Source organism: Geotrypetes seraphini, chromosome 8 (assembly GCF_902459505.1).
Source record: "Geotrypetes seraphini chromosome 8, aGeoSer1.1, whole genome shotgun sequence".
Lineage (NCBI taxonomy): Eukaryota > Metazoa > Chordata > Amphibia > Gymnophiona > Dermophiidae > Geotrypetes > Geotrypetes seraphini.
Window position 1 is genome coordinate 187,440,884 of NC_047091.1, and position 27,228 is coordinate 187,468,111.

The window sequence follows — 27,228 nt, forward strand, 5'->3', positions numbered from 1 at the left end:
TTGGAAATGGGATGCTGGGCTTGATGGACCTTTGATATGTCCCAGTATGGCAACTCTTACGTTCTAACTGGAACTAATAAATGTCTTTGAGAGCCAGGGTGTTAGGAAGGGGTGTGAACGGTGAAGGGAAAATGTGTGAAAGGCCTGTTGCATGTGGGATGCCCTTTCATGTTCTGCAGAGCTGGAGGGAGGGGGGGGGGGGGCAGCGGGGCAGCAGGATAACAACAAAAGTGTGTGTACCTGAAAGAGAACAACAATGTGTGTCTGTTTGTTTATTATTCCAACCATCTTGCACTGATGCCTTGAGACAGCAAGCATAGAAACCAAATAACCTCTGTGAAAGCTCAATCTGTTCTTTGGTGAATGAGTAGAAACATAGAAGATGACGGCAGAAAAGGGCTACAGCCCCTCAAGTCTGCCCACTCTGCTTACCCACCCCCTGTCTATGCCCTAATGACCCAATTTCCTTATCTTGACTCTCGTAGGGATCCCACATGGGCATCCCATTTCTTCTTAAAGTCTGGCACGCTGTCTGAGTACGTACGTCTCTTGTGGATTGGGTAAGGGCACCACAGATCTCATTGGTTCTGTATGCCAATGAAAGGTTAAGACAAAGTGGTGCACTTGTATGCTAAAGTTCATGGGAGCAGGAAAACAAATATTAGTTTTTCAATTAATAAAACTGGACAAAAGCCTTAACCTGTTGGCATTCTCTAACATGTCTCTTTACTAAACTACGGTAAAATACTGGTTCATGCCATGGGATTTAATAACCTGTAGTATGTTACTTTTATTTAAAAACGATGCATTTTTGGAATACTTCTAGGCTGGTCTTTGACCTGAGGGCCGCCGTGTGAGCAGACTGCACCACTGGTCTGACCCAGAAGCGACAATTCTTCTGTTCTTATCTTGTTATTACATTACATTAGTGATTTCTATTCCGCCATTACCTTTCAGTTCAAGGCGGGTTACATAAGGAGTTATCTGGACATTTCCAGTGGTATTACAGAGTGGAACAGGTTGATACAGGGGTTTGAGATGATTCTTGCGGAGTTAGTTTGTCTTTAAGGATTTCTTGAATAGCAGAGTTTTTATTTCTTTTCTGAGAGTTTTGTAGTCTGGGGTCGTGATTGGAGAGTTGGTAGTCTAGTTTTGCTGCTTGTGTGGCTAGAAAGCCATCGTGCAGTTTTTTTAATTTGATGTCTCTGATTGGAGGGTGCGTGAATGGCGAGTGGGTTTGGCAGTTGTTGAAGTAGACTGGGCTTTTGCCATTAATGGTTTTAAATAGTAGACAGTAGAATTTGAATAGTATTCTTGCTTGTATTGGGAGCCAGTGTGAATCGAGGTAAGCCGCTGTGATGTGGTCGTGTTTCCTCAGCGAATAGATAAGGCTCACAGCTGTGTTTTGTACTGTCTTATAGTTGTTTTATCATGGTTGCGGGTCAGGGGAGATAGAGGATGTTGCAGTAGTCTAGACCAGTGTTTTTCAACCTTTTTACACCTATGGACCGGCAGAAATAAAAGAATTATTCTGTGGACCGGCATCGGTCCATGGACCGGCGGTTGAAGAACACTGGGCTAAGTCGTGGGCCAGACCCCACCCATCTCTACCCAATCTCCACCCCAGACTCCGCCCCCATAATATTATTAATTGCACCTTGCACGTCCCGTGCCTCATCTGGAAGCCTTCCCTCTGACATTGCAACGTCAGAGAGAAGGCTTCCGGTTCAGGCGCAGGATGCCCGTAGGAGCCGCTGCCCGTGGCTTTGTGCACTGAATCAGTTAGGAAGAGGGAGCCGGCTCGAAGATAACGCCGCATCGATCGCACCGTGAACCGGCGGTTGAAGAACACTGTTTTGGGCCTGATGCACGTGCTGGCCCTGTGGACCGGCAGAAAATTTCTGTGGACTGGCACTGGTCCATGGACCGGTGGTTGAAGAACACTGGTCTAGAAGACCTAGGACTAGGGATTGGACCATGAGCTGGAATTGTTTTCTGTCGAATAATTTTGTAACTTGCCTTAGGTTTCTCATGACAGCAAATGATTTCTGTATTGTTGATTTGTGGCTGCATGGTACTGCCTCTGTCTATCAGCATTTCCAGAAGTTTTAGAGTGGTTGAATGGGGTATGTGATAGAGTTTATTACTAGATTTGTTATGGTTGGGGTTTTGTTATTTTTGAGGAGGTTGAATTTTGTTTTGTCTGGATTCAGTTTCAGTTTGTGCTTTTTCATCCATGTTGCTACTGTTTCTAGTGTTCTGTGTAGTGTGTCTGTCATGAAGGGCGCTGGTTGATCAAAAGGAAGGAGAAAGGTGATGCCGAGGGATGCAATGTAGAGGTTGAAGAGTGTGGGAGATAAAGGTGATCCTTGGGGTACGCCGCAGGGGTTGGACCATGGGTCTGATTTTTCGTTGTTTGTCTTTACTCTGTAGGTCCTGGATTGTAGGAATCTTTTTGATGCCAGAACCATATAGCACTTGGATATTGCCACATTTGTACCCTGAGCATGCCACCTGGAAATATCACTTAGTCCCACTAATTGGGTCATCCAGTCTCGTTCTTTGGGGTAGACCACCCTTGGCATCTCCATTCAAGAACGTTGAGATAATTGACAATAAAGGGGAAAGTTCTAAACATGGGCTACCATTAAAATGGGTTGTTTTACCACAAGGTGTGCTATTTTAGCAAAGGGTCTCATTACATAAAATGGAACCAGGGCTAAAATAGCACAGTTTGTGGTAAAATTACTACTACTACTACCACCTAGCATTTCTATAAATCCTGCAAACGACTTAATACCGTTAGCTCCTTCTTTCTTCCCAATACCTTCCCGATTCCCCAAAGCAACCTCATCTACTTTTTATTTCCTCTAGAAATTACCAGATATCTTCTTGTAATACGTTTTTTGTAATTCTTTTGTAATCCGCCTTGAACCTCAAGGCAATGGCGGAATAGAAATCTCTAATGTAATGTAATGTAACCCATCTAAACAGTAGCCCAGGTTGCTCACTTCCCCCCTAAATGATACTAACCTGCAAAGTCACGTTGCTTATCGTTTTACAAGTCTGTAATGCAGCTGAAAATAAAGCATATGTTGTAATCTGGTTTTCCTGTTTAACTACTCGGGATTTGTTTTTCTTGGCTTTAGAAGCAGAAGTCAGACGCTCAGCTCCGAGACCAGCGTGGATGAAGGAACTGTATTTGATGTGTTGAAATCTGACGTACCCTCCCCGCAGCAGATCTTTTCCAGCCTGGCAGGGCTGCAGCCGGGCGCCATCACCATTATACCTTTCCAGTCAAGTTTGGTCTTGGGATCTTCAGCTAGTGGTGGGGAGGTGTTCATTCAGATGTCAGCTCCGAGGGAGGATGGGGCCCACCGCTCTGAAGGGGGGACTTACCACCATCACCATAACCACCGGCAGCAGCCCCAGCAGCAGCCCCAGCACTTTCACCACAATCATCATCGCTCAAGTCTGCTGCATGTGGCTTCTGAGCATCACAGTCATACTGAAGAAAGCAGTGAAGAGCCAGGGACCCCAGCCCCAGCTCTGTCAGAGCTCAGGGCAGTCATCTCCTGGCTGCAGAAGGGATTGCCATTCATTCTGATCCTTTTGGCAAAAGTATGCTTCCAGCATAAGCTGGGTAAGAAGCTGATGGGCATCATTTGTTCAAGGTTTTCCTGACACCCTCTCTGTCTTTTTTTTTTCTCCTTAGGGCAGGGGTGTCCAACTTGCGGCCCAAGGGCCGTATGCGGCCCCATGAAGTATTTTGTGCAGCCCCGGTCGAGGGTGATACAGTGTTTTCCTCTGCTGTCCCTGGGTGTTTACCGTCTTGCTGGCTCCCTCCTCTGTCTTGTTGCAGCGTTTGTGCGGCCCCAGAAACATTTTTTTCGGCCAGTGCGGCCCAGGGTAGCCAAAAGGTTGGACACCCCTGCCTTAGGGGATCTCGGGTGTGGCATGAAATAATATCTTTATTTTATCCCATGCCTTTTCTCCCATATAGGAAAAGCACTGTGGTGATCTTATTGGTGAGGATTAGAGGGGGAAGAGACAGTTGACATTTGCTGTACTTAGACCTGTCACTAGGGGTCACTGTAAGAGTACTGTTTGCTATGCCCTCACTCGAGGGCTGGTAAATACTGTTTCAGCATTCCTGCACAGAGGCTTGGATACAGGTCTTCTTTTGGGCAGCAGTGAGCACCAATGCATGGGTCTACAATTTCTGTTTATGCTTTCATTTTAATTACAAAATTATTCAATGATTACCTTTACATTGATGGCTGAACCATATGATAACAGATGAGAGGGAATCCAAAACACAGGGAACCAGGCCAAGTAAAGAAAACACAGTGGATCTCCAAAAACGAGAGGGCATTTGGAAAAATTGAGAGGGGACAGATTCAGAACCAATGCTAGGAAGTTCTTCTTTACCCAGAAGGTGGTGGACACCTAGAATGCGCTTCCAGAGGGTGTGATAGGACAGAGTACGGTTTTGGGGTTCAAGAAGGGATTAGATGATTTCCTGAAGGAAATAGAATAGAATAGGGAATAGAAGGTTATAGATAGAGGATTACTATACAGATCCTGGACCTGTTGGGCCACCGCGTGAGCGGACTGCTGGGCATAATGGACCTCAGGTCTGACCCAGCGGAGGCACTGCTTATGTTCTTATGTTAAACATTAATGAGAGCCCTGACATGGGCCATGCTTCAGTGGGACACATCCACCAGGGGTCTATTAAAGCCAATATAAATATATATTGCACATACAAACCAGGGTGGATAAAAATTGATGATTTTTATTTAAAAAATCAGATTTTTTTTGATTAGAATCGGATTTGTTTGATTTTAATCTAATTTTTTTAATAAAATGCTTTTTTGAGGAAAAAATCTATCTAAGATAGTTTTCTATTTAAGATACAGTCTAAAAGTTATTCATCATGAAATAAGAATTAGTTTTTAATTAATTATGTAGCATGAGGCTTTATATTTATGCACCACCAGATTGTGTAACTGGCACTATTGGCAGCTGCCTATCGCCTATCAATTACGCATCAATGACAGTTTTAGGATCTTGTCTACGTGAAAGATAGACAGCGGAAATGTCGGCCAGGGTTGAAACTTGTCTTCATCAGCTTTGTGTTTACTTGTTGGCATTGCCTACTAAAATTGAAAGAACAGAGGATTTTATCCAGATTGTATTGCGAAAATTGAGGGTAAATTTATTTTTGACACGATTCCAAAATCCAAATTCATTAGTTATTTACGTACTGCTTATCAGTGGAGGATGTCCTAAATGGTTATTACATTCAGGCACTCCTACATTTTTCCTCGTCTGTTCTGCTGAGCTCACAATCTATCTAATGTACCTGGGGCAATGGGGGGATTAAGTGACTTGCCCAGGGTCACAAGGAGCAGTGCTGGGCTTGAACCCACAACCTCAGGGTGCTGAGGCTACAGCTTTAACCGCTGCACTGCTCTAGAAATCAAAATGTAGTAAAAATGAGCCAAGTATAGGACAATCAACCATTGTGTCATCACTGATGAGGTTGTCTCTTATTGGTGGAATGAGACATTATGATGTCATAATACCAGCTCTGGTTATCAGAAGCTGAAACTTATCACACTCTTTATTTATTCCATTTTCTATACTGTTCTCCCAGGGGAGCTCAGAACGGTTTACGTGAATGTGTTCAGGTCCTCGAGCATTTTTCACTGTCTGTCCTGGTGGGCTCACAATTCATCTAATGTACCTGGTGCAATGGGGGGATTAAGTGACTTGCCACAAGGCCATTTCTCCCTCCATGATGTTCACACTATTTACCATTGTTTACTAGTGTATCAGTGATTCTTCAAGATGTTACCCATTATTATTTTTCTATGTAATTCATAAGCTCACGTTATTCATCAATCATATGTTTATTTCTGCATCCAATTTCCATCTGTATGTTTTTAATTTTTATGCTGTTTGTTCACTTTTGCTGTTTTATTGCCATTTTTTAATTTAAGTGTATTATGTTTATTTCAATTTTATTAGTTAAATTAGGTTCTCTTTTATTAAGCCACGGTAGAGGTTTTTACCGCAGTCCAGGGCACTAAATGCTCTAACGCTCAAAGGAATTCTAAAAGCGGCAGAGTATTTAGCGCTCTGGGCCTCGGTAGAAACCTCTACCGTGGCTTCATAAAAGGGGGGTTAGTTTGTATGTGCAATATACTGTGTGTTTATATTGGGGTCCTTTTACTAAGACGCACTAAAGGTTAACGCATCCATTATATCCTATGGATGCATTAGCATTAAGCACGCACTAAGACCCCATTGCTTTTAATAGAACCCTGATGCAGGCGTTCCATCGAAACATGACCAGTGTTGGATCTCTCTTACTAAGTTTGGATGCCAAAATTCTTTTGGAGGTCCTCTTTCATTTTCAGTAGCAGTATTCACCCTGTGCGGTAGCTCAGAAGGAGAATTTCTTGCCTCGGATTCTAAAATTTTGATTACTGTATATTACAGCGTTCTCTTTACGACTCTCTCTATGTGATACATCGGACATACCGGACCCCTGTGGAAGGAGTGTTGGTTCCTACTCCATGAATATGAGAGCCATTTTTATGGATTACAATTTTGTATAGACTTTTAATAAAGATTCCTGCACCTTGTACATTCCACTCTGCAGTTTTTGGTGTTCGCCTTTTACTGCAGACCTGTTGGATTTTTTTTTGCTTTGCTTGCTTGACTATCCACCATATAGCACCCAGTGGGGTATTTGCATGTATGAGTAAATAATTTCAGTATCAGCAGAAGTGCATTCTCTGAATAGGAAGATCCAGCTACTGTATTCAGGGGTTTTTGTGATTTTTGTCCCCTCAGGTATTGCGGTTTGTCTGGGCCTGACCACCACATTTGCCTATGCAAATTCAACTCTGAAGCAGCAGGTTTCTCTGAAGGTGAGCACAGAGTTACCAGACTTTTGCCGTTATGCTTATTCTTTTATGCAGCTCCCCCTGAGGGCTGTGGGAAAGAACAGGGCCAGTCTGCCATTCAGGACTGACTTGGCAAAGCCTCTCCCCATTTAAGGTTCTACTACGTCCTCAGTGACAGTAGAAAACTCTCGTACCTCATTCCCTTTCAGTTATGGGGCAGTAGATGGTACTCCTTTACCACTGCAGGGAAAACCAAGAAAAGTCCACAAAAACAGAAGCAGAGCAAAAGGCAAAAAAAACTGTGGAACTGATGATCTTGATAAAAACTCTTATTTGAGAAAGGTGCAGATAACAACAAATTACAATATACAATAACCCAAAAAACACAGTGAATAATTGGTGGTATAGACCCGACACAGGCCGTGTTTCGTTCGTGAAACAACCTTCTTCCGGGGTCCGGTACTGCTATAAACCACAAAAAAACCCCAACAGATTGCACTGCAAAAGGATGAAATATAAAATTGAGAACTTCAAATGAGCATAGTCTTCTAATCCCATAACAAGATACTGGTGTGTTTTTCTTTTTGTATTTTCTTTGGAGATCGTGCCAACATTTTTCCTTTTTTTTTTAATGCAGCGCTTCTGCTAGGTTTTCCAGGAGGTTGTGTGTCATATTTTTGGTTTTCATTAATTCTGAAGAATGGCTTCTGGAGAACAGGAAAACTTCTGTATTGGCACACCTGACATTGGCTTTGTCTGTGTATATGGAGTCTTACGAGCAATGACTTCTGTAAAAGTATATACCAGTGTTCTTCAATGCAAGGCACATGGTCCAGTGGTGACTCCTGAAGACCTCTGACATCTGCCCCCGTTGTCATGCTGGGTTTTTATTTTCACTACTGTCTGTTACTCTACCTCAGCTAACGATGGAAAGGGGGAAAGAACCGTATGCTTGACGGATAAGACGTTTTTGATAAAAGAAGAGAATGCATTGGGAAACACCCACCTCCTTGAGGGTATCCTTGAAAAGTTTGAAGACGGACTGGAAGGGATGGATGTCTGACACATGGGAAGAATTTTGGCAGCTCTCCTTCAATTAATTTGGATCCAGGGTGGCCTCCAGCTTAAAACTTAGTGAGATGATGGGGTGTATTTTACTATTAGGCATGTACAGGGGTGGAGTTCACAAGTGCACACGAAGATTATAGAGTACACTAACTTACACTTATGCTTAACATAGTAAATGACGGCAGATAAAGACCTGAACGGTCCACCCAGTCTGCCCATAAGTTATACTCATTACAGAATCCATGATTAGATGAACTTGAAGGGTATTAACGTAGAACAAAATCTTTTCCAGAGAAAGGAAAATGGTAAAACCAGAGGACATAATTTGAGGTTGAGGGGTGGTAGATTCAGGGGCAATGTTAGGAAATTCTACTTTACGGAGAGGGTGGTGGATGCCTGGAATGCGCTCCCGAGAGAGGTGGTGGAGAGTAAAACTGTGACTGAGTTCAAAGAAGCATGGGATGAACACAGAAGATTTAGAATCAGAAAATAATATTAAAGATTGAACTAGGCCAGTACTGGGCAGACTTGCACGGTCTGTGTCTGTATATGGCCGTTTGGTGGAGGATGGGCTGGGGAGGGCTTCAGTGGCTGGGAGGGTGTAGATGAGCTGGAGTAGGTTTTAACGGAGATTTCGGCAGTTGGAACCCAAGCACAGAACCGGGTAGAGCTTTGGATTCTTGCCCAGAAATAGCTAAGAAGAAAAAATAAAAAAATTTAAATTGAATCAGGTTGGGCAGACTGGATGGACTATTCAGGTTTTTATCTGCCGTCATCTACTATGTTACTTCTTTGCTATTTCTGGGCCATAGACTGTAAAGCCTGGTATTGTCCTAGGTTGCAAATGCTGAAGTTGCCATCCAGCCTCACTCCAGTCTATCCAATCATCCCGTTGTTTGCAGGACATGTACCGTAAAATCTGGCCAGTAACATTCTCCTGTTCCATATTAGTGGGGTTCACATTGATGCCCACCCCAGCCCATCCTCCACCGAACCACCATATATGACACACAGACCGTGCAGGTCTTTCCAATACCGGCCTTAGTTCTTTACTTTACATCCTTCATGTTCTAATTAGAGATCCTCTATTTGTATCCCACGCTTTTTTGAATTCCATCACCGCTTTCCTCTCCATCACATCTCTCGGGATGGTATTCCAGGCATCTACCACTCTCTCCATGAAGAAGAAACCACCCTCTCTGAAGAAAATGATACCTGCTGCCTTCTTAAACCAAGTGCCCTGTTAATAAAGTTATCTGCTGCTGATTTTGAGGCACGTGGGAGAAGCCACTTGCACACATCGGATACCTGCTTTGGTGAAAGTTTAGCAATAACTTCTGCTTGGGTTTCCCCTTTCGTTTCCTGCTTCTTTAGTTCACCCTACAAAATCTTCTTTTAGGATTTCTCATTTCAACAACACCCCCTGACCTTTTACTAAACCACGCTAGCGGTTAAGAGCGCAAGGAGCCGTGCTGAATGCTCCTTTGAGTTCTATGAGCGTTGGGAGCAGTGCGGCTCCCTGCGCTCATAACCACTATCGCGATTTAGTAAAAGGGGGGAAACGAAGGATGCCAGTAAAGTATTTTTTTAGGTTTCCCATTTACCCCCGCCTGCCACCTCCATTATTGCTTTTCAGGTCCTCCATTTCTTTATTCCTTGTTTCTATCCAGTGTGATTAGAGTAACTTGTGATATTCAAAAATATACAGAGCAGTTTCATCCAGATAAAATACATAATAGAGCACAAATTTTACATTTATTTGTTGCCCATCTTCCTGGCTAGCACTGTCACTTAGCAAGACAAACCAATATGCTTCATTGATTGCAAAATCCATCTTAGCAAGTGTCCTCTAAAATATTCCCTGCAAAACTCAGGGAATTCTTATACCCCAGAAAAACAGATTTTCAGCTATAACCAAAAACACTCCAGGAGGCCAAATTTGTATATTTGTTTATAAACAAAATAATGAAAAGCTGGTGCTGAGGAACAGGTACAAGAAGGACAGCAGGATCAGATAAAGATGTGAAGGAGTGGCCTAGAGGTTAGAACCCTTGCCTCATAACCACAAGAAACCATCTCCGTGTTATTCTTTGAGGGGAGAAGGAAGAATCGGAATATGAATGGGCCCAGCCAATGACCCTCAAGCCTTGCATTGAAGAATGCTGGTGTAGAAGGACTCGGGTTGAGAGAGACACTAAAGAAAGGGACTTGGGTTGGCCACTGTTGGAAACAGGATACTGGGCTTGATGGACCTGCAGTCTGTCCCAATACGGCACCTCTTATGTTCTTAAGTGAGCAGCAAAGCATAGGACAGTCAAGCCATTGTGACATCACTGAAGAGATTGGCTCTTAGGCATTGGTGGAATGAGGCATTACGACATCACAATTTCAGCTCTGGAATGTTGCTACTCTGGGTTTCTGCCAGCCTCGTAGAGAATGACATGGGGACAGAATTTGTCCCCGTCCCTGCAGTTAACTACAGGAAACCATCCCTGTGTCATTCTTTGAGGGGAAAGGGAGGAATCAGAGTATGAACGGGCCCAGCCACTGACCCCTCAAGCCTTGCATTGAAGAGTGCTGGTGTAGAAGGACTCAGGTTGAGAGAGACACTTAGGAATGACACGGGATGGTTTCATGCGGTTATCAACGAGGACAGGGACAAATTATGTCCCCGTGTCATTCTCTACGGTCGGCACCCTCTGAAGCCCCAAGTACTGTAGTTAGATTGTGAGCCCACTGGGATAGATAGGGAGAAATACTTAAGAGTACCTGAATGTGAAAAAGGGCTTTGAATCGAAGCTGTATACTGTATAAGAAACATAAATAAATAAGAAGAGCTTATCCGAAGGGGGAGTCCAAACGTGTCATCAGGCCTGAGGAGAAGAAATCATCCACAAATGGACAGGAGGGGGTTTATAATCGGCAAATACTTTCTGCCCTCAGACTCTGCTCTCCATAAGGAGGAGTCACCTAATGGTTAGAGCAGTGAGCCGAGACAGAGCAAAGCCACGGTTCAAATCCTTCTGTAGCTCCTTTACCCCAGGTACAAACTTAGGGGACTTGTCTATAAAGTGGTACCTACACTTACGTGAGTTTTTCCCACACTGTTACCAACCAACACTCACTGGGGAAGTGAATTGCTGGATAATCATCACCAAGGAAACGTTGATACTAACATCATAAACAGTCCCCGATTGTCAAAGAGTTATATGCATTGTATCATCTTTGTAAGTGCTCAGAAAAAAAGGGTTTTAAAGAGACCAGACTTTAGGCCCCAGCTGTCTATTTCTCTTCTTTTTTGCAGTCACAACACTTTTTCTAACTTCATATCATAAGCAAAACGTCAGCTATTGAAAAAAACATTTATCAAGATTTGAAGAAAGAAACTGATCTTATGCTGGAGCTGGGCAGCCGTGCAGGTTTTGAGCACAAGTTTACAGCGAGACCAGCACATGTAAAATCTACGTCGGGTTTTCTGAAACAGCCTTTCGCAAAACGTGTCAAAACCCGCACGGCTGCCCAGCTCCAGCATAAGATCAGTTTCTTTCTTCAAATCCATTGGCTCCCGGTTTATTTTAGAGTTCAATTCAAGTGTGCTTGTGTTGTTTTTAAAATCCTATATGGTATCTTTACTCCTCTCCTTCCGTTATCTTGGAATGTTTACAGATTCTCCTTTGCAAGAGGTAATCAACAACTTAAATTATCTCTTCCTTCCAAGAAAGGGATTAAAGGAGTCAAAGATTGTTAGTCAATCTCTGATTTTTAAGTTCTCTCAACTTTGGAATGATCTTCATTTCTTTTAAGGAATTCTGGCTCATTTAAATTTTTTCATGAATCTTTAAAAATCACTTTATTTGCTAAACACTTTGAAAATTACTCTTCCGAAACTTAGTCTTATTCTTGTGGTTTTTTTTTTTGTTAAGTTAACTATTGTAAACCGAGTTGAGCTTTCTTGGACTGATGTCTCAGTATATAAAGCCAAGCCTTAGATTAGATTAGATAAATGTTTTTTTCAATAGCTGACATTTTGCTTATGATATGAAGTTACAAAAAGAGAAATAGGGGTCTCTTTAAAACCCTTTTTTCTGAGCACTTACGAAGATGATGCAATGTATATAACTGACAATCGGGGCCTGTTTATGATGTTACTTACCATTACTATGGCCATTAAAAAATTTAGTGCTTCAGAAATTAGCCAACACCTGTTTTGTAGGCAGTAAAGTTCTCACTTAATCAGTTAGCAGCAGTAATGTAGCTGCGCTAATTGATCACAGAAATAGCCACTTTCTGTTCTCCCAACGCACCGCCTCCATAGGAAAAAATATATAAATATTTTTTACCATGCGGTTTATACGTTTAGATTTCAAACTTACTGCAGGGTCTTTGAGTGCGTCCCGTGGTAAACCATTTTAAGATACAGGAAGCGCGTGCTAGCGCTTAGCACAACTCAGTAGAAAGATCACGAAGTGTGCTACCACGTTAGGACATATAGTAAGTTAGCTGCCATTGACTGGTGCTCGAGTCCTAGCAACTTGATGAATTACAGATCTAAAAAGAGACCGGTTTTGTGCTAGTCCGGAAAGGTCCTCCAGCGTCGTCCCCATGGTTGTTTTCAACGTGTTCAGCTATCTGAACGCAGGTCTCCCTCTTCGCTGGTTCCTTCGATTTTCCCAAAACATGATGTCCTTTTCCAGTGATCTCTCTCTTCTGATGGAATGACCAAAATAAGACAGTCGTAACTCCATCATTTGGGCTTCGAGCGACATAGCTTGTTTGATCTCTTCCAGAATCGATTTGTTAGTTCTACTGGCGGTCCATGGAACGCATAAAATCCTTCTCCAGCACCAAAGCTCAAATGAGTCAATCTTCTTCCTGTCTTATTTCCATAGTGTCCAGGTTTCGCATCTGTAATTGGCCACTGAGAAAATGAGTGCATGGACAAGTCTGATCTTCATTTGGAGTGTTATTTCCTTGCCTTGTTGAGAGCCTTCACTGAAGAGTGACCAAGTGCTGTTCTGTGGACTATTTTGTTTTATTATGGCATACAGTGTACAACATGATCAAAAAAGTACAAGTACAAACTGTTTAACTGTTAACATCCTTCAAAGGAGTCTCTCAGATTGTGAGGGACACACTGTGAATGCTCAGTATTACAAGTCATTTCTGAAGTATCGTAAAAATGTCCAGAACTATTACACAGCGTTATAATCCTACATGACGATGCTTGGAAGGATGTTAACAGCTGAAATAGTCACTCTCAACTGATTGTGTGCTTGGTTTAGCGAAACAGCTAACATTTATTACTTATTTGTTAATAAACCCCGTCTTTTATGAACGCAAAGCGCGGGTTTTGGCGCCTGCAGCAGCAGTAGCTGCTCTGATGCTCATAGAATTCCTATGAGCTTCGGAGCAGTTACCACCGTTGCCGTTGCTATAATCCACACTTTGCGTTCGTAAAAGAGGGGGAAAATGATGATTTCAAATGTCTTTTTTGTGCTTCTTCCCTATCATCTCTCATTTGGTGGCAACATTAAGAAGTACATGTCACACACTTTCAGACATATTTGTTGCTCCATAAGACGCACCTGACCATAAGACGCACCCTAGATTTAGAGGAGGAAAACAAGAAAAAAAACATTCTGAACCAAATTCTCCCTGCCAGACTCTGAACCAAGCCCCCTTCCCTCTCTGCCCTACAAGGCTATGCAGTCAGCCTCTCTCCCTGCAAGGCTCTGTACCCTGTCCCACCGCCCTGCCCTATACCCTGCCTCCCCCCTCTGATGGTCTAGGGGTAGGCTGGGACAAGAGCAATTCGTCCCAGCCGACTAACAATTTTTTACACCCCAGTACCTTTTTAAACCCAACGTACCTTTTAAATCATACCCCCCGTACCTTTTAGTTTAAAACTATTTTTATTGATGAATGATCATTCCAACAGCAGTAGTATACATCATACCACCTTTCCAAAACTTTACAATAAACATCAAATAGAACAATTCAAAGAAGGTATCACAGAGATCAGATCATTAATTTTTTCCTTTGTTACATAAAGAAAAATACCCTAATTCCCCTCCCCCCACCATCCATCCTGTGAAACTGCAAAAAGTAGAACACAGCATTCCAGGGGCCTGTGTTTTTGGGGCCCCTGGAGATCAAAGGATACCCCCCTAACAGTCAAAAATACTGACCCCCCTAATCTAAAAAAAGCAGATAAATGTACCTGACAAAACCCAAGACTTAGCCAAAGCAAAACCCCAACCCCCATACCTTTTAAAGCTCTCCATCCCTCGCTAGACAGCTCTTGTACTCAGTGGCACACAGGTCAGCAGCACGGAGGTCAGGTGTGAGCTTTCCATGTTACTGCATAGCCCCGTGCCATTTTCTGAATGGCTGGCATCAGTTCTCGCGAGTCCTACAAGAACTGATGCCAGCCATTCAGAAAGCAGAGGCGGGCTCAAGCGGGAGCACGCAAAGCTTGCTCCTTACAACCGCGCTCCTGACCTGAATACAAGAGCAATCTAGCGGGGGAGGGATACCACCAGGCTGTTTAATAAAGGTACCGACGGCGACAGGCAAGTGGGTATTTGTTTTAAACAGGTGCGGCAGTGGTGCTGAGAGGCGGGGGGAGGGATGTGTGTTTAGAAAAAGTGTGTTGGCGGTGTTGAGAGGTGGGGATTTTTGAAAAGGTTCAGCGGCAGCGGGAGGGTGTCTTACAACGCTACGGGGGGGGGGGGAGCAAATTTTGTATCTTCACTCCATAAGATGCACCGAGATCACCCACTTTTTGGGAAAAAAGTGCGTCTTATGAAGCGAAAAATATGGTATATTAAATTTCTAGTGTTAGCACATTTTTGAGAGAGAAAAAAAATAGTTGTGATTTTTTAATCAACCATCGTCCCTCATTTGTTATGTTTATTATTTTATATTATTATTTACAATTACACCCCTGTTGATGAGTTTTAGTAGAAGACATGTGTGTTGCGTTGTAAGACTAAATAGGAGAAGATATGACATACAGTAGGACTGTGAAATCATGAGTGGGTAAATAGAGAACAGTTCTTTATCCTTAGTCAATGCACAATTAAACTGGTGAATTTATTCCTAGATAAGTTTGAGTTTTAAAAGTGTTGGACCTCTTTCTTGGGGTTAGGCTCATTAAGAGTAAAGTTAAGAATCTCAGTAGAGAATGGATCTCCTTATTTTGGATCTGCCATGTAGTTCCTGAGTACTGCTGGGCTTGATGAACCCTTAGCAAGGCATCTCTTCAATGCCACATCAGATTTTCCCATTCTTCATATTCCTTTTCTTTTCTCTATCAGGAGAAACGGTCTGTGCTGGTTGTCTTCTGGATTTTGCTGTTCCTGACTGGGAACACACTGTATTTGTTTTACACCTTCAGTTCCCAACAGCTGTACAACAGGTGAGCAGCCCCTTTCACCTTTTCCTCTTCCCTTCCTTGTGAATAGAGAATGACACGGGACAATTTTTTCCCCGTCCTCGCAAGAACTCAATTTCCCCGTTTTGTCCCCATTCCTGTAACTGCACAAGCCTCGAACACTTAGGATTTTAAAGTGTTTGAGGCTTATGCAGATGAGGGCGGAGCTTAGGCATTGGTGGAATGAGGCATTATGACATCACAATCTCAACTCTAGAATGTTGCTACTTAGGATTTAAAGTGTTTGAGGCTTGTGCAGACGAGGACGGAGCTTAGGCATTGGTGGAATGAGGCATTATGACATCACAATCTGAGCTCTAGAATGTTGCCACTTAGGATTTTAAAGTGTTTGAGGCTTGTGCGGATGAGGGCGGAGCTTAGGCATTGGTGGAATGAGGCATTATGACATCACAATCTGAGCTCTAGAATGTTGCTACTTAGGATTTTAAAGGGTTTGAGGCTTGTGCGGATGAGGGCGGAGCTTAGGCATTGGTGGAATGAGGCATTATGACATCACAATCTGAGCTCTAGAATGTTGCTACTTAGGATTTTAAAGGGTTTGAGGCTTGTGCGGATGAGGGCGGAGCTTAGGCATTGGTGGAATGAGGCATTATGACATCACAATCTGAGCTCTAGAATGTTGCCACTTAGGATTTAAAGTGTTTGAGGCTTGTGCAGATGAGGATGGAGCTTAGGCATTGGTGGAATGAGGCATTATGACATCACAATCTCAGCTCTAGAATGTTGCTACTTAGGATTTTAAAGGGTTTGAGGCTTGTGCAGATGAGGGCGGAGCTTGCAGGAATGGGGCGAGGACAGGACGGGAAAATGAGTTCCTGTGGGGAGGGGGAAAAATTTGTCCCCGTGTCATTCTCTACTTGTGAGCTGTCCTTTTACAGAATCATTCTTAGTTTAAAATATAATTCTGATTGTTTGCTATTCTGTCAGAGTCCAGTATACAGTACTTGTGTATCTCAAGCTCCTTTCTATTCAGGTCTCCTGCAGTGATGTCATAGTCCTCCATCTGTGACATCACAATCTGCACATCATAGTACATTTATATTGTGATGCCACAGCCTTCTCATTCGCATTTGTATGTGTTTGCTGTAAAGGATATGGGATGGTAATGAAATCTAATGAGCTTATTGTGCAGACAGAGAGAGTTGGGAAGCTCCCCAGGCTCTCTTTTAATAGAGATTTTCAGTCACCTTCTGAATAAGGATACTACCCTTTATCTCTCGTCCATCATGTCTTGTTACAGCAGCAAAGCTTTGCACTGTAAAGACTGTTTGAGTTTGATCTTTTGAAAAAGAAAAGAATCCTAAAAACCTAAAAGCTTTGACAGAACAAAAAGAAGCAAGGCTAGCCGAAATGCATTAATTAATTGTGTTTGTTTTGTAATTTATTTATTTCAGTTTATTTCTGGTAGTTAAATAGAACTTAAAAGTTCCTTTTTCTGTTTTTAGGTTTTGATTTGTCTCCTTGAGTTTATTGTGTGAGTATTTCATGTCACAGTTTCTTTTCATTCATGATTTATTTTATTATTTTGTTTTTATTGTAATTTTAACATATCTGTTTTTCATTATAGAAACATGATGGCAGATAAAGGCATCCACTCTCTCCTCCTCTCCCTATAGGCTAAGGCTCTTTACACCTGCATTGTGAGGTTATAGAGCATTATTGTTGTAAGCTAAGGCTCTTTACACTGACACCACGGTATAGTAATGAACTGATTGATTTTAAAAAAGTCTTGTCGTAAACTAAAACGTGCTTGGAGAAGTTGTCATTCTGATGATGCAAAAACACAACAGAAAATTGCACTGAAGAAATACATTTTATTCCTCACAGATTGAAGCTAATCAAAGTGATCAGAGGAGATTGTTTAAACTCTTTTATTCTTTGACATCTGTTTCTTCAGAGCTTAGTGATACTCAGGCCCTGATTCTCCTAAGTGCCGTCCCGATTTTAGGCAGCTGTAGGCGTCCTACAGCTGTCTAATCAGCCAATCGGGATGCACATTAAAAAAAAAATGCTCCCCAGGCAGGCCTGAAGGCGCCTCTGGGAGCCTAGGGAGACCCGCAAGATGCCTAAGCTCGTAAGGGCCTTAGGCGGGCCTTAGGCTGAACCTAGGCGGCCCTACGCGTCTCCCTTAGACTTAGTGGGGATGGGTGGATCCGCTATGCCTAAGGCCTGATTGGTCCAGGCTTCTAGAGCCTGGGCCAATCAGGCCTTAGGCTTTGGCGGAATGGGCCGGGAAGGGGCGGGCCCGCCTCATTTCGACCAGGCTTGCCTGCCGGCTGGACGTACAAGACCCATCTCGCCGTAAGAACAGGTTTGGTGGAGTGGAGGTTTGGGGGTTGTTAGCGCCCGGGGGGGGGGTGCGTCTTCGGGCAGGAGGGATTGGGCACCCTCCTGCCCGCGATCGATATTGTTGGGAGGGGGGTGTAGATCGGTAATGTCGGGGGGGGGGGGGGGGGGGGGTCGGTAGTGTCGGGGGGGCGGTCGGTAGTGTCGGGAGGGTGCGTCTTCGGGCAGGAGGGATTGGGCACCCTTCCTGCCAGCGATCGGACAGGCCGCGGCCCGCTATACTTATCGCGGCAGAGAGATCCCTTGCCGCGATAAGTGTAGCGGGCCGTGTCTAATCTAACCCGATTCTCTAACCCGTGTCTGTAACATGGACGCCGGTTTACAGAATCGGGGTTTAGTTTAGGCCGATTCTGAATAGGACGCCTCTCCCGGGCGTCCTATACAGAATCAGGGCCTAGGTGTCTTGCGGGCCTCGCCTTCAATATAGGCGGCCTGCCTAGGGAGCATTTTTTTAAAAAAACATGCATCCCGATTGGCTGATTAGACAGCTGTAGGACGCCTACAGCTGCCTAAAATCGGGACGCACTTTTGGAGAATCAGGGCCTCAGTGTATAACCCCTTCAGATGAGGATTTAGTTCAGTACTTTTCAGATAAAAAATTAGAAACTCTATTCATCCAGTTTTGGATATAGTTATTAATTTTAGCATTTATTCCAGTATTGAACCAATTGCAGCAGATAAATGCTGGTCATCATTTTTATCTATTACAGCCAGTAAGACCAGCTCTTTATTGAGAAAGTTGTCTAAATCAAGTTTCAAGTTTAATAAAATTTTTGATTAATCGCTTAATCATATTTCTAAGCGATGAACATTTTAAAATTACAATATTTGGGGAACAATACAATACTTAGTAATATATTACGTCCAAGCAGACTAATAGACAAACTTAACAAACCAAAAAGAAAAGGATAAAGGAGAATGAAATACAAAATCATTAAAGGAAAGTAAGACAATCAGGGAAAAAACAAAAGGCAGGGAAAACAAAAAACCTTAATATTGTACAGTGGAATCGTATTGTGTATTGAATAGCTCTTCTGCATATCTGATGGCAGATCCGCCCTTTCAGATAACTGAATGGCTTGCAGCAATTCTAAATCATTTTTTTCGGGCTGGACAAGTTCCATCTTTATTAGGGAGAATTATTTTAACTCCTCTCATTAAGAATGCATCTTTAAAAAAATCTTCCTTTAAACCAGGGATGTCAGTCTCTGGCCCGCAGTGTAATTATATTTGGCCCGTGAGAAAATGCCAAATGACTACTAGAGTTGGCTCACTGGGCATGGCAATGTAGGACAGCTATACTATCTTCACAATGTGTGTCAAGTTTAAGTTTCAAGTTTAATAAATTCTTTGATTTGATCGCAAAATCATATTTCGATGCGATTTACAGCAAATAACAAATCAAATAAAAATAATAAAACCCACATACATCACATAAAACACTACTAGACATTAATACATTAGGGAAGAGGGGAGTATAAAATACAATATTAAAAAATTAAAACAGTAAATAAAATCAGGTATAGGTTTAATATACACAGGATGGGAAACAAGTACCCACATATTTCAAAGAACAGATTCCACCTATTTCAGTGAACCTCCACATCCTGCCCTCAAGTATAATAGAGCCGGTTTCACTTTTATATATTTATTATTTTTAATCGGGTTTTAATTCATCATGTGACCATTGATTTCTTGAGTGTACTTTTTTCATGCCACGTTTTGTTTATGATTATGGTTGTGACTACGGCACTTGTCCTGTGTCCCCCCTTTTTAACTTGCCGGCGTTTTTTCGAGCCGGTTTTTACTTTTGGTTTGCTCAGGTCAGAGCGCTACAGATTGTCTCTACTAGGTAAGAGCCACCGGGGCTTTATTTCATTCTTCCTTTTTATTTTTAACGTGCACAAACTTATTTTAAGTTATCTTAAGTTCCCATAAAATATTAGCCGATGGTTTTTATGTTTTCTGTAGTCTATTGCAAAAAACAAGAAAAAACTGCAGATCAAAATGTACAAGATGCAGACTATGTTTATTTATACCGAATATTAATGCAGTTACTGATATCACCTTACTACAAACCAAGGGACCCAACACGGTCCGTGTTTCGGAGAACACACCTTCTTCAGGGGTCCATGGTTGCTAAGGTTTAAGATAAACCGCAATGAGAATGGTATAAAACAAAAGCCTGTGTGAATGAAACGCAAGCCGAAAGTGCACTGTGTGTTCTCCGAAACGTGGACCATGTTGGGTCCCTTGGTTTGTAGTAAGGTGATATCAGTAACTGCATTAATATTTGGTACAAATTCACAAAGCCTGCATCTTGTACATTTTGATCTGCAGTTTTTTCTTGTTTTTTGCTCTTGCCTTCTGAACTGCAGACTTTGTTGGATCTGTTTGTTGTATGTTTTCTGTAATCTATTGCCACACTACAACGTTTGTTAGTGCAGGGCAGCTACTCTTATTTCACGCTCTGCAGCAGAGACTTTTAAACCTTTATGCACGCAAGGTTTTGTTATTTATTTCTCACTATTTATATTGTATTTTTGGGGGGAGGTTTAGTTTATGATGTGCCTGCGATGCTTCTTTAGCCACTTTTATGATTACACTCTTTTAGTTTCTTTTGCTGAACTTTGGGCTAGATTCACTAACCTGCCCGATCGTGACCAATCTGTGTCCGATCCAGGCAGGTCCGATGGATTCTGCAACCAATAATATTCTAATGGGGGCGATCGGAGGAACACCCCCATCCACCAACACAGATTGCTAGTGTGGGATCCTGACGCATGCGCAGGCCATCTGCTTTCCCTGTAGATGGTCTGTGCATGTGTTCGTGTTCGTTTTTGCTGCATTTTGATTTGGGGGGGAAGGCCCCAACTCTCCTGCTATCTCTTCAACTACCATGAGGCCAGCAGCGTGCCCGATTTTAAGACAAAATGGGATCGTCATATGGGTTCTCTTCACAGAGAAAGGTAGGGGAGGGTCATTAAGGTGGGCAGACTAGATGGGCCGTGGCCCTTATCTGCCGTCTATTTCTATGTTTCTATGTTATGTTTCTATCAGTTGTCTTGAAGGGTGATCCTCGGCAGCAGCAGCCTCTTTAAAAGGCTAAAACTCACTGGCCCTGACTCTCCTGCTCTCTGCCGCTTTCCCTGAAGTGCGAGCCCGCAGGTTTAAAGCGGGGCTGCACTGCGTAGTGCAGCCTTGCTTTAAACACGCTGGCTCGCACTGCAGGGAAGGAGGCAGAGAGCAGGAGAGTTGGGGCGGCAGGGAGGAGGGGGAGTTTAGATTCGGGGCAGAGAGCAGGGCGCCTACAAGGTGCGTGGCGTGCCGGTGATGTAGTATCAAAATGCAGCCCAGAAGAAAATGACAGATTATTTTTCCTTCCAGTACATGCGACATAATGCTTTAGAACAGTGTTTTTCAACCTTTTTACACCCGTGGACCGGCAGAAATAAAAGAATTATTTTGTGGACCGGCAAACTACTAAGCTGCATGTTCTCATTTCTTCTAGCTGGGAGCAGTCATGTTTAGTATCAGAGGCTTGCGCAATAAATTTGGGACAGTATAGCCAGTATAAATCAGTGAATTACAGTGTGTGATAACAGGCAAAAGGTTGACTCTTAATCCCACAGAAAATGCGAATCTAGCAAAAACAAAATCTCTGTGGAGATGGTGATGTTCGGGATGCAGGCTTTATTAAGAAATATACACATTCATAATCCACATAAAATATATCTAGGATCCAAACCGTTGGGAACTATGAACCCAGCACGGTCCGTGTTTCAACAATATTGTCTTCTTCTGGTGTCCCTAAAAGTCCTGATATAAAAACACATGGATAATAATAGCTTTATTTTGATATACCGCAATACTACAAATAGTTCAGAGTGGTTTACAGAGGAAGACAGCGATAATACAGAAACTTTCCATTAGCATGTTAAGATGAATCGAGTTTATCTGGGAGTGTTTTAGGAATGCATCAAGACAGAAGTGGAGTCAGAGGAATTTGTCAAAGAGATAAGTTTTGATTGACTTCCTGAAAGTTTGATAAGAAAGTGCCTTTGGCATAAAGTAGGTTAAACATTTGTTCCATTTGGATTAAAATCTGAAAACAATGCTGAGTTCAAGTCTGCGCGAATGATAAAATGTCTGTGATGCAGAAGGTTGTGCTTCCTGCAGTGCTCCGAAAGAGAACGTAACTTTCGTGGTTTTCTTTAAACTGAAATTTTGCTTGATGGGAACTATTACTGTGTATTTTCCATACAGAATATTCCAGCTGACATCACCTTTTATAAATGAGGACCCCTCAAAAGACAAAGTAATACTGTCCAAGTTCTAAGTGTTCCTGGAGTTCTGAAAATCATTTTCATTATTCATATCCTTTGTAGATACTTGTTGTACAGACTGCTGTGATGTGCTGAATCTTCACTTGTTTATACTCTCAGGAATTGTCTCTGACATGCTGTGTTTTTCTTTCTTTCCTGTCTGATCTACTGATGCGTCTCCAGCCTCATATTCCTGAAACCAAAGCTGAAAAGCCTGGATTTCTTCCAGCTGATGTGGATTGTGGGCATTGCAGACTTTGTGCTGAAGTACATCACTGTGGCATTAAAATGCCTGATCCTTGCCTTGCCAAGGATTGTCCTGGCTGTCAAATCAAAGGTAAAATATTTCCTGGATTTGTCCAATGTAAAGCAGATTTGTTACATTCAAAAAGTACAAAAGGATTTTAGAAAGAGAAGCAGAGGAAAGGATATCTGTGAGAGCTAAAAGAATCAGGGAAGGTTAGGTGAAAGAAAGTGAGGAAGAAAAGACAGGTAAGACAATAAAGCAAGATGAAGATTTATTTGCTGCAAAAGGAGAAAGGAAAGAGGTAGGGTATTAAGACAGGAGAAAAAAAGAGACTGTATGGTAGACAAGTGGATAAAGCATGTGAAGCTTGGATCCTGGATTTCTTTCCAACCTCTGCTTGTGTATGTGTGTTTATTTGTGTTGTCTCTGTGTGTCTGACTTGGAGTGGTTTGGATTGAATGCTACCCAAATATTCTGTTGACTTAGAAAAAAATCAGAAAAATGAAGAAAGATATAGTGGCATTAGAAAAGGTTCAAAGAAGAGCGACCAAGATGGTAAAGGGGATGGAACTCCTCTCGTATGAGGAAAAACTAAAATAGTTAGGGCTCCTCAGCTTGGAAAAGAGACGGCTGAGGGGAGTCTACAAAATCCTGAGTGCAAGTGGATCGATTTTTCACTAGGGGACATAAGAACATAACATAAGAACATAAGCAGTGCCTCCGCCGGGTCAGACCATAGGTCCATCATGCCCAGCAGTCCGCTCCCGCGGCGGCCCAAACAGGTCACCTGTCTGAATCACCAGAAGGGGCCCCCTTGCCACCCTGGTTTCCCATTGAAGTCCTATCTTCCCATCGAAGTCCTAACCCTCCGGTTTTGCACATGCACGACCTGGTCAGGTTTCTATACTTATTTCCTGGATACTTCTCTCAGTATCCCACGATCCCTTCGATGAAGTTACAGGGAACTACTTTCAAAACCAATAGGAGGAAATTTTTTTTCACTCGGAGAATAGTTAAGTTCTGGAACGCATTGCCAGAGAGTGTGGTAAGAACAGATAGCGTAGCTGGTTTTAAGGAAAGTGTGGCCAAGTTCCTGGAGGAAAGGTCCATAGTCTGTTATTGAGAAAGATATGGGGGAAGCCACTGCTTACTCTGGATCAGTAGCATGGAATGTTGTCACTCTTTGGGGATTCTAGAATCTTGTTACTCTTTGGGGTTCTATATGGAATGTTGCTTCTCATTGGGTTTTAGCCAGGTACTAGTGGATTGTCCACTGTGAGAGTGGGCTACTGGGCTTGATGGACCATTGATCTGACCCAGTAAGGCTATTCTTATGATAATACTGTATATCTACACAGTAGATGTCACTCAGCTGAATAGACAAAAGAATGGATTTTAATTATTGGCCATTCTTCACCACTAGGAGGCTTTATAATAGCAGTATCCTAGTCATTTACACACATATCATATATACTCATGTATAAGCTGAGATTTATGCCTTCCCCTCCCCCCCAAAAAAAAATTGGGATCTTGGCTTACAGTCAAGTCAGCACAATATTCTGCCTAACTACTACTAATTTCTATAGCTCTACTTGACATACACAGCACTTTACATCAAAACATTGAAGAGACAGTCCCTGCTCAAAAGAGCTTACAATCTAGTCAAGATAGGCAAACTGGATAAGAAGGTGCATCAATCCACAGTGCTCAGGTGGGGGAATTACAGAGGGAATGATAAGACAGATATTGGTGCTTAGCAGCTGGGTTGGAGTTTGGAATTGAAAGCATCTTCAAAGAAGTGGGTCTTGAGTCTGGATTTGAGCACTGCCAGAGACAGAACCTGATGCATCGAGTCAGGCAGTTTGTTCCAGGCATACGTTGCAGCAAGGTAGAAAGGATGGAGTCTGGAGTTGACTGTAGAGGCGAAGGGTACAGTTAAGAGAGACTTATCTGATGAGCGGAGTGCCTGGGGTGAGTGTGGGGAGAGAGGAGAGATACTAAGGAACTGCGGAGTGAATACTCTTCCCCCCTCCCTCAGTGACCAACATTTTGTCTTACTGGTAAGCCCGAACGCTAAGGCTGACACAGAGACAGAAGGAACTACAAGCAGGGCCAGTCCAGGGCCTTGAACATTTGCGCATGCTAAAGGCCTGCCCACTTCCAAGGGTGAGAGCCAGAAAACCTTGAGCATGCACAAATACTCAAGGCCCTGGACAGCTCTGCTTGCAGCTATTTTTGTATCACCATCTGCTTACTGGTAAGGACAAATACCAGTCACTTGAGGAGGTAGATGGGAAAAAAGGAGAGATGTGCCAGTAACCATAGGGGATGATAGGGAAGAGAAAAGTGTCGGTCACCATTGGAGGGAGGGGTATAGGAAGGCGAGGTAGAGATGCTGGTCACCGTGGGGGGGGGAGGGACAAGGAAGAGGGAAATAAATGCTAGTCAGCACAGAAGGTGGAAAGACGGGGAAGAGGGAGAGAAATGCCAGCCATCATGGGGAAGGAATATTTGGCTTATATTTGAGTTAACATTTTTCCCCTTTTTTCAGGAAATAATGTCTCAGCTTATGTTTGGAAGGATTTATATTTGAGTATATAAGATAAGTGTCGTCTTACAGAATAGTGATTAGTGGGAAAAGTCCACACCCTATTTTGATGGCATGTACTTTGCCTGTGGGCAAGTGAATGGACAGAGTTTGGTCAAATCATGGGTGACCCGTCAAAAGCATGCTGGACTTTGTTGTGCCAACAATCCTGTGGCGACATTTGTGTGTAGGACATGTGCCCACTGCCGCTTTTAAGCCTTTCCGTTATCCCTGTGAGAGGGGTGTGTGGGGGAGAATCCCCCACTACATTTACAAGTCCTCACGCTCCCTTTGGAGGGTGTGTGTGGGGAGAGAACTCCCCCCGCTACACTGAAAACTCTCGAACAGCGAAAATTGAAAGGAGAACGGGAGTTTTCAGTGTACTTGGGGGGGGAGGTTCCCCCCAACCCCCCAATGGGAGTGCAAGGACTTGTAAATGATCCCCCCAAACCCCCCTCACAGCGCTAATGGAAAGGCTTAAAAGTAGCGGAAGTGATGGTGCGCACAAGTCCTGCATGCAAATGTCACCACAGGATTGTCGAAGCACCAATGTTTGACGCGCTTTTGACGGTGTGCCAAATCATGCATATATTATAGAATACTGTTTTTTAATTTTTTTCAATCCATTCAAATGTTGGAAAATAATAGGTAAAGAATATCACTCTAACTTTCTGTTTTTTTGTCCGGGTGCAAAATAATTCTTCAAAGATTTTATGGAAATGTACGAGGTTTGTTGTGGGGGCTGAAGTGGGCCAAATTAAACCAGGGTTTCTAGAGAAATACCCCCCCCTGAAAAATTCCCCAGTTCATTTCTATTGGAGAAGCAGTTTCAGCTTCTCTAATCTAGAAAGACTGATACACTAACACACAGAAAATAAAGATTTTTCCTTTGAAACCACATCTTTCCTCCCCTCTGTTTTTCCAGTCACAGAGGGCCTATACACAACCATACATACACAGACACAACACCCAGGTGGATCACACACACACAACAACAAAACACCAACAGATACTGTAGAACAGACATGTATACATGTGTGCATCCACACATGCAGACAACAGACAGATAAATGCATCCTTATGTTTGCTGGAGGTGTGCTAAAGGTTAGTATTGTTTTTGGTTCTTGAATTTGGTTGGTACAGTTGGATGGTTGGAATTGGAAGTTGCTTTTATGTGTTAGGAGGGTAGGATTTTTTTGAGGTGAAATAATCAACAGATGTTACCATTAAAACAGGTTATTCCATAGTAACTCCTGCTATTTTTAGCACAGGCCACATTTTATACAATGAGATCTAGTTCCTAATAACTGGTATTAACAGTAAAATAGCACTTCTTCAGAGTAGTCCATGTTGATCACTCCCCCCCTTTAGCGTGAATAGTTTCAGCCTCTTGTGACCAGAGTTGATATTGTGATGTCATAATGCCTCATTCCACCAATGAGCCAACTTCATCAGTGATGTCACAATGGCTTCATTGTCCTATACTTGGCTCATTCTGATACTGTGATGTCAAAATGCCTCATTCTTCCAATGAGCCAACTTCATCAGTGATGTCACAATGGCTTCATTGTCCCTTACTTTTATTACATAGAGCAGGGATTTCCATTTCCAGTCATTTCTTTTTTCTTTAAGGGGTACATTGTTAATATGAGCTATCTATCATTAAGAGTTGTTATTGTAATGTTAAGCCCAGTTATTAGTAACTAGGTCTCATTGCATAAAATGGGACTTGTGCTAATAACTAGTTACTAATAACTGGGGTTAACGGTAGCATAACACATGAGAAAGCTAGCCCATACTAATAACATCCTTCTTTAATTAAAGAAAAAAAATTAAATGGGGAAGTTATCAACATGGGCTATTGCTAAGATGTATTATTTTACTCTTAACCTGTGCTAAAGTAAAGCATCTTAATGATAGCTCACGTTGATAACTTCTTCCCTTAGTTAACATTTCTGAGACTCCTGATACCTCTAAACTCAAGACTTGCCTTTTTTGTTTGGATCTCAGCAGATAGAGAGCATTACAGAAGAGTTATTCATTCCTGTCTGGCGTGCTTCCAAGTCCTTGGTATCTACTTCATTTGTTTATTTATTTATCTTTGGGGAGATTAATTTGCCAGGGGGCAGAGCACACCCAATCTGCTGCAAGGTAGGGGGGACCATCTTCCCAAGATAAATTGCAGCCGTAGAAGAGGTGCGTAGCCTTTCTCTGCTTGTCTGGGAGCTCTGTGGAGTGGGTCATTAATCCTTGTCTAGGTTAGGAGAGAAGAGGAGGGG

At 42.7% G+C, this 27,228-nt stretch overlaps 1 protein-coding gene across 4 annotated transcripts in view; it reads left to right on the forward strand.

Moving 5' to 3' along the window:
• LOC117365346 (RING finger and transmembrane domain-containing protein 2-like) overlaps window positions 1-27,228 on the forward strand; it is a 76,110-nt gene that overhangs the window by 8,425 nt on the left and 40,457 nt on the right. For 3 of the 4 annotated variants that reach the window (XM_033955684.1, XM_033955683.1, XM_033955682.1), the window contains exons 3-6: window positions 3,150-3,643; window positions 15,308-15,408; window positions 16,890-16,918; window positions 22,299-22,452. In XM_033955684.1, coding sequence (XP_033811575.1) covers window positions 3,150-3,643; window positions 15,308-15,408; window positions 16,890-16,918; window positions 22,299-22,452 — 778 coding nt within the window. Of the gene's footprint in view, window positions 1-3,149; window positions 3,644-6,867; window positions 6,945-15,307; window positions 15,409-16,889; window positions 16,919-22,298; window positions 22,453-27,228 lie in introns of all 4 variants that reach the window. The other variant, XM_033955685.1, reaches the window with a different exon arrangement.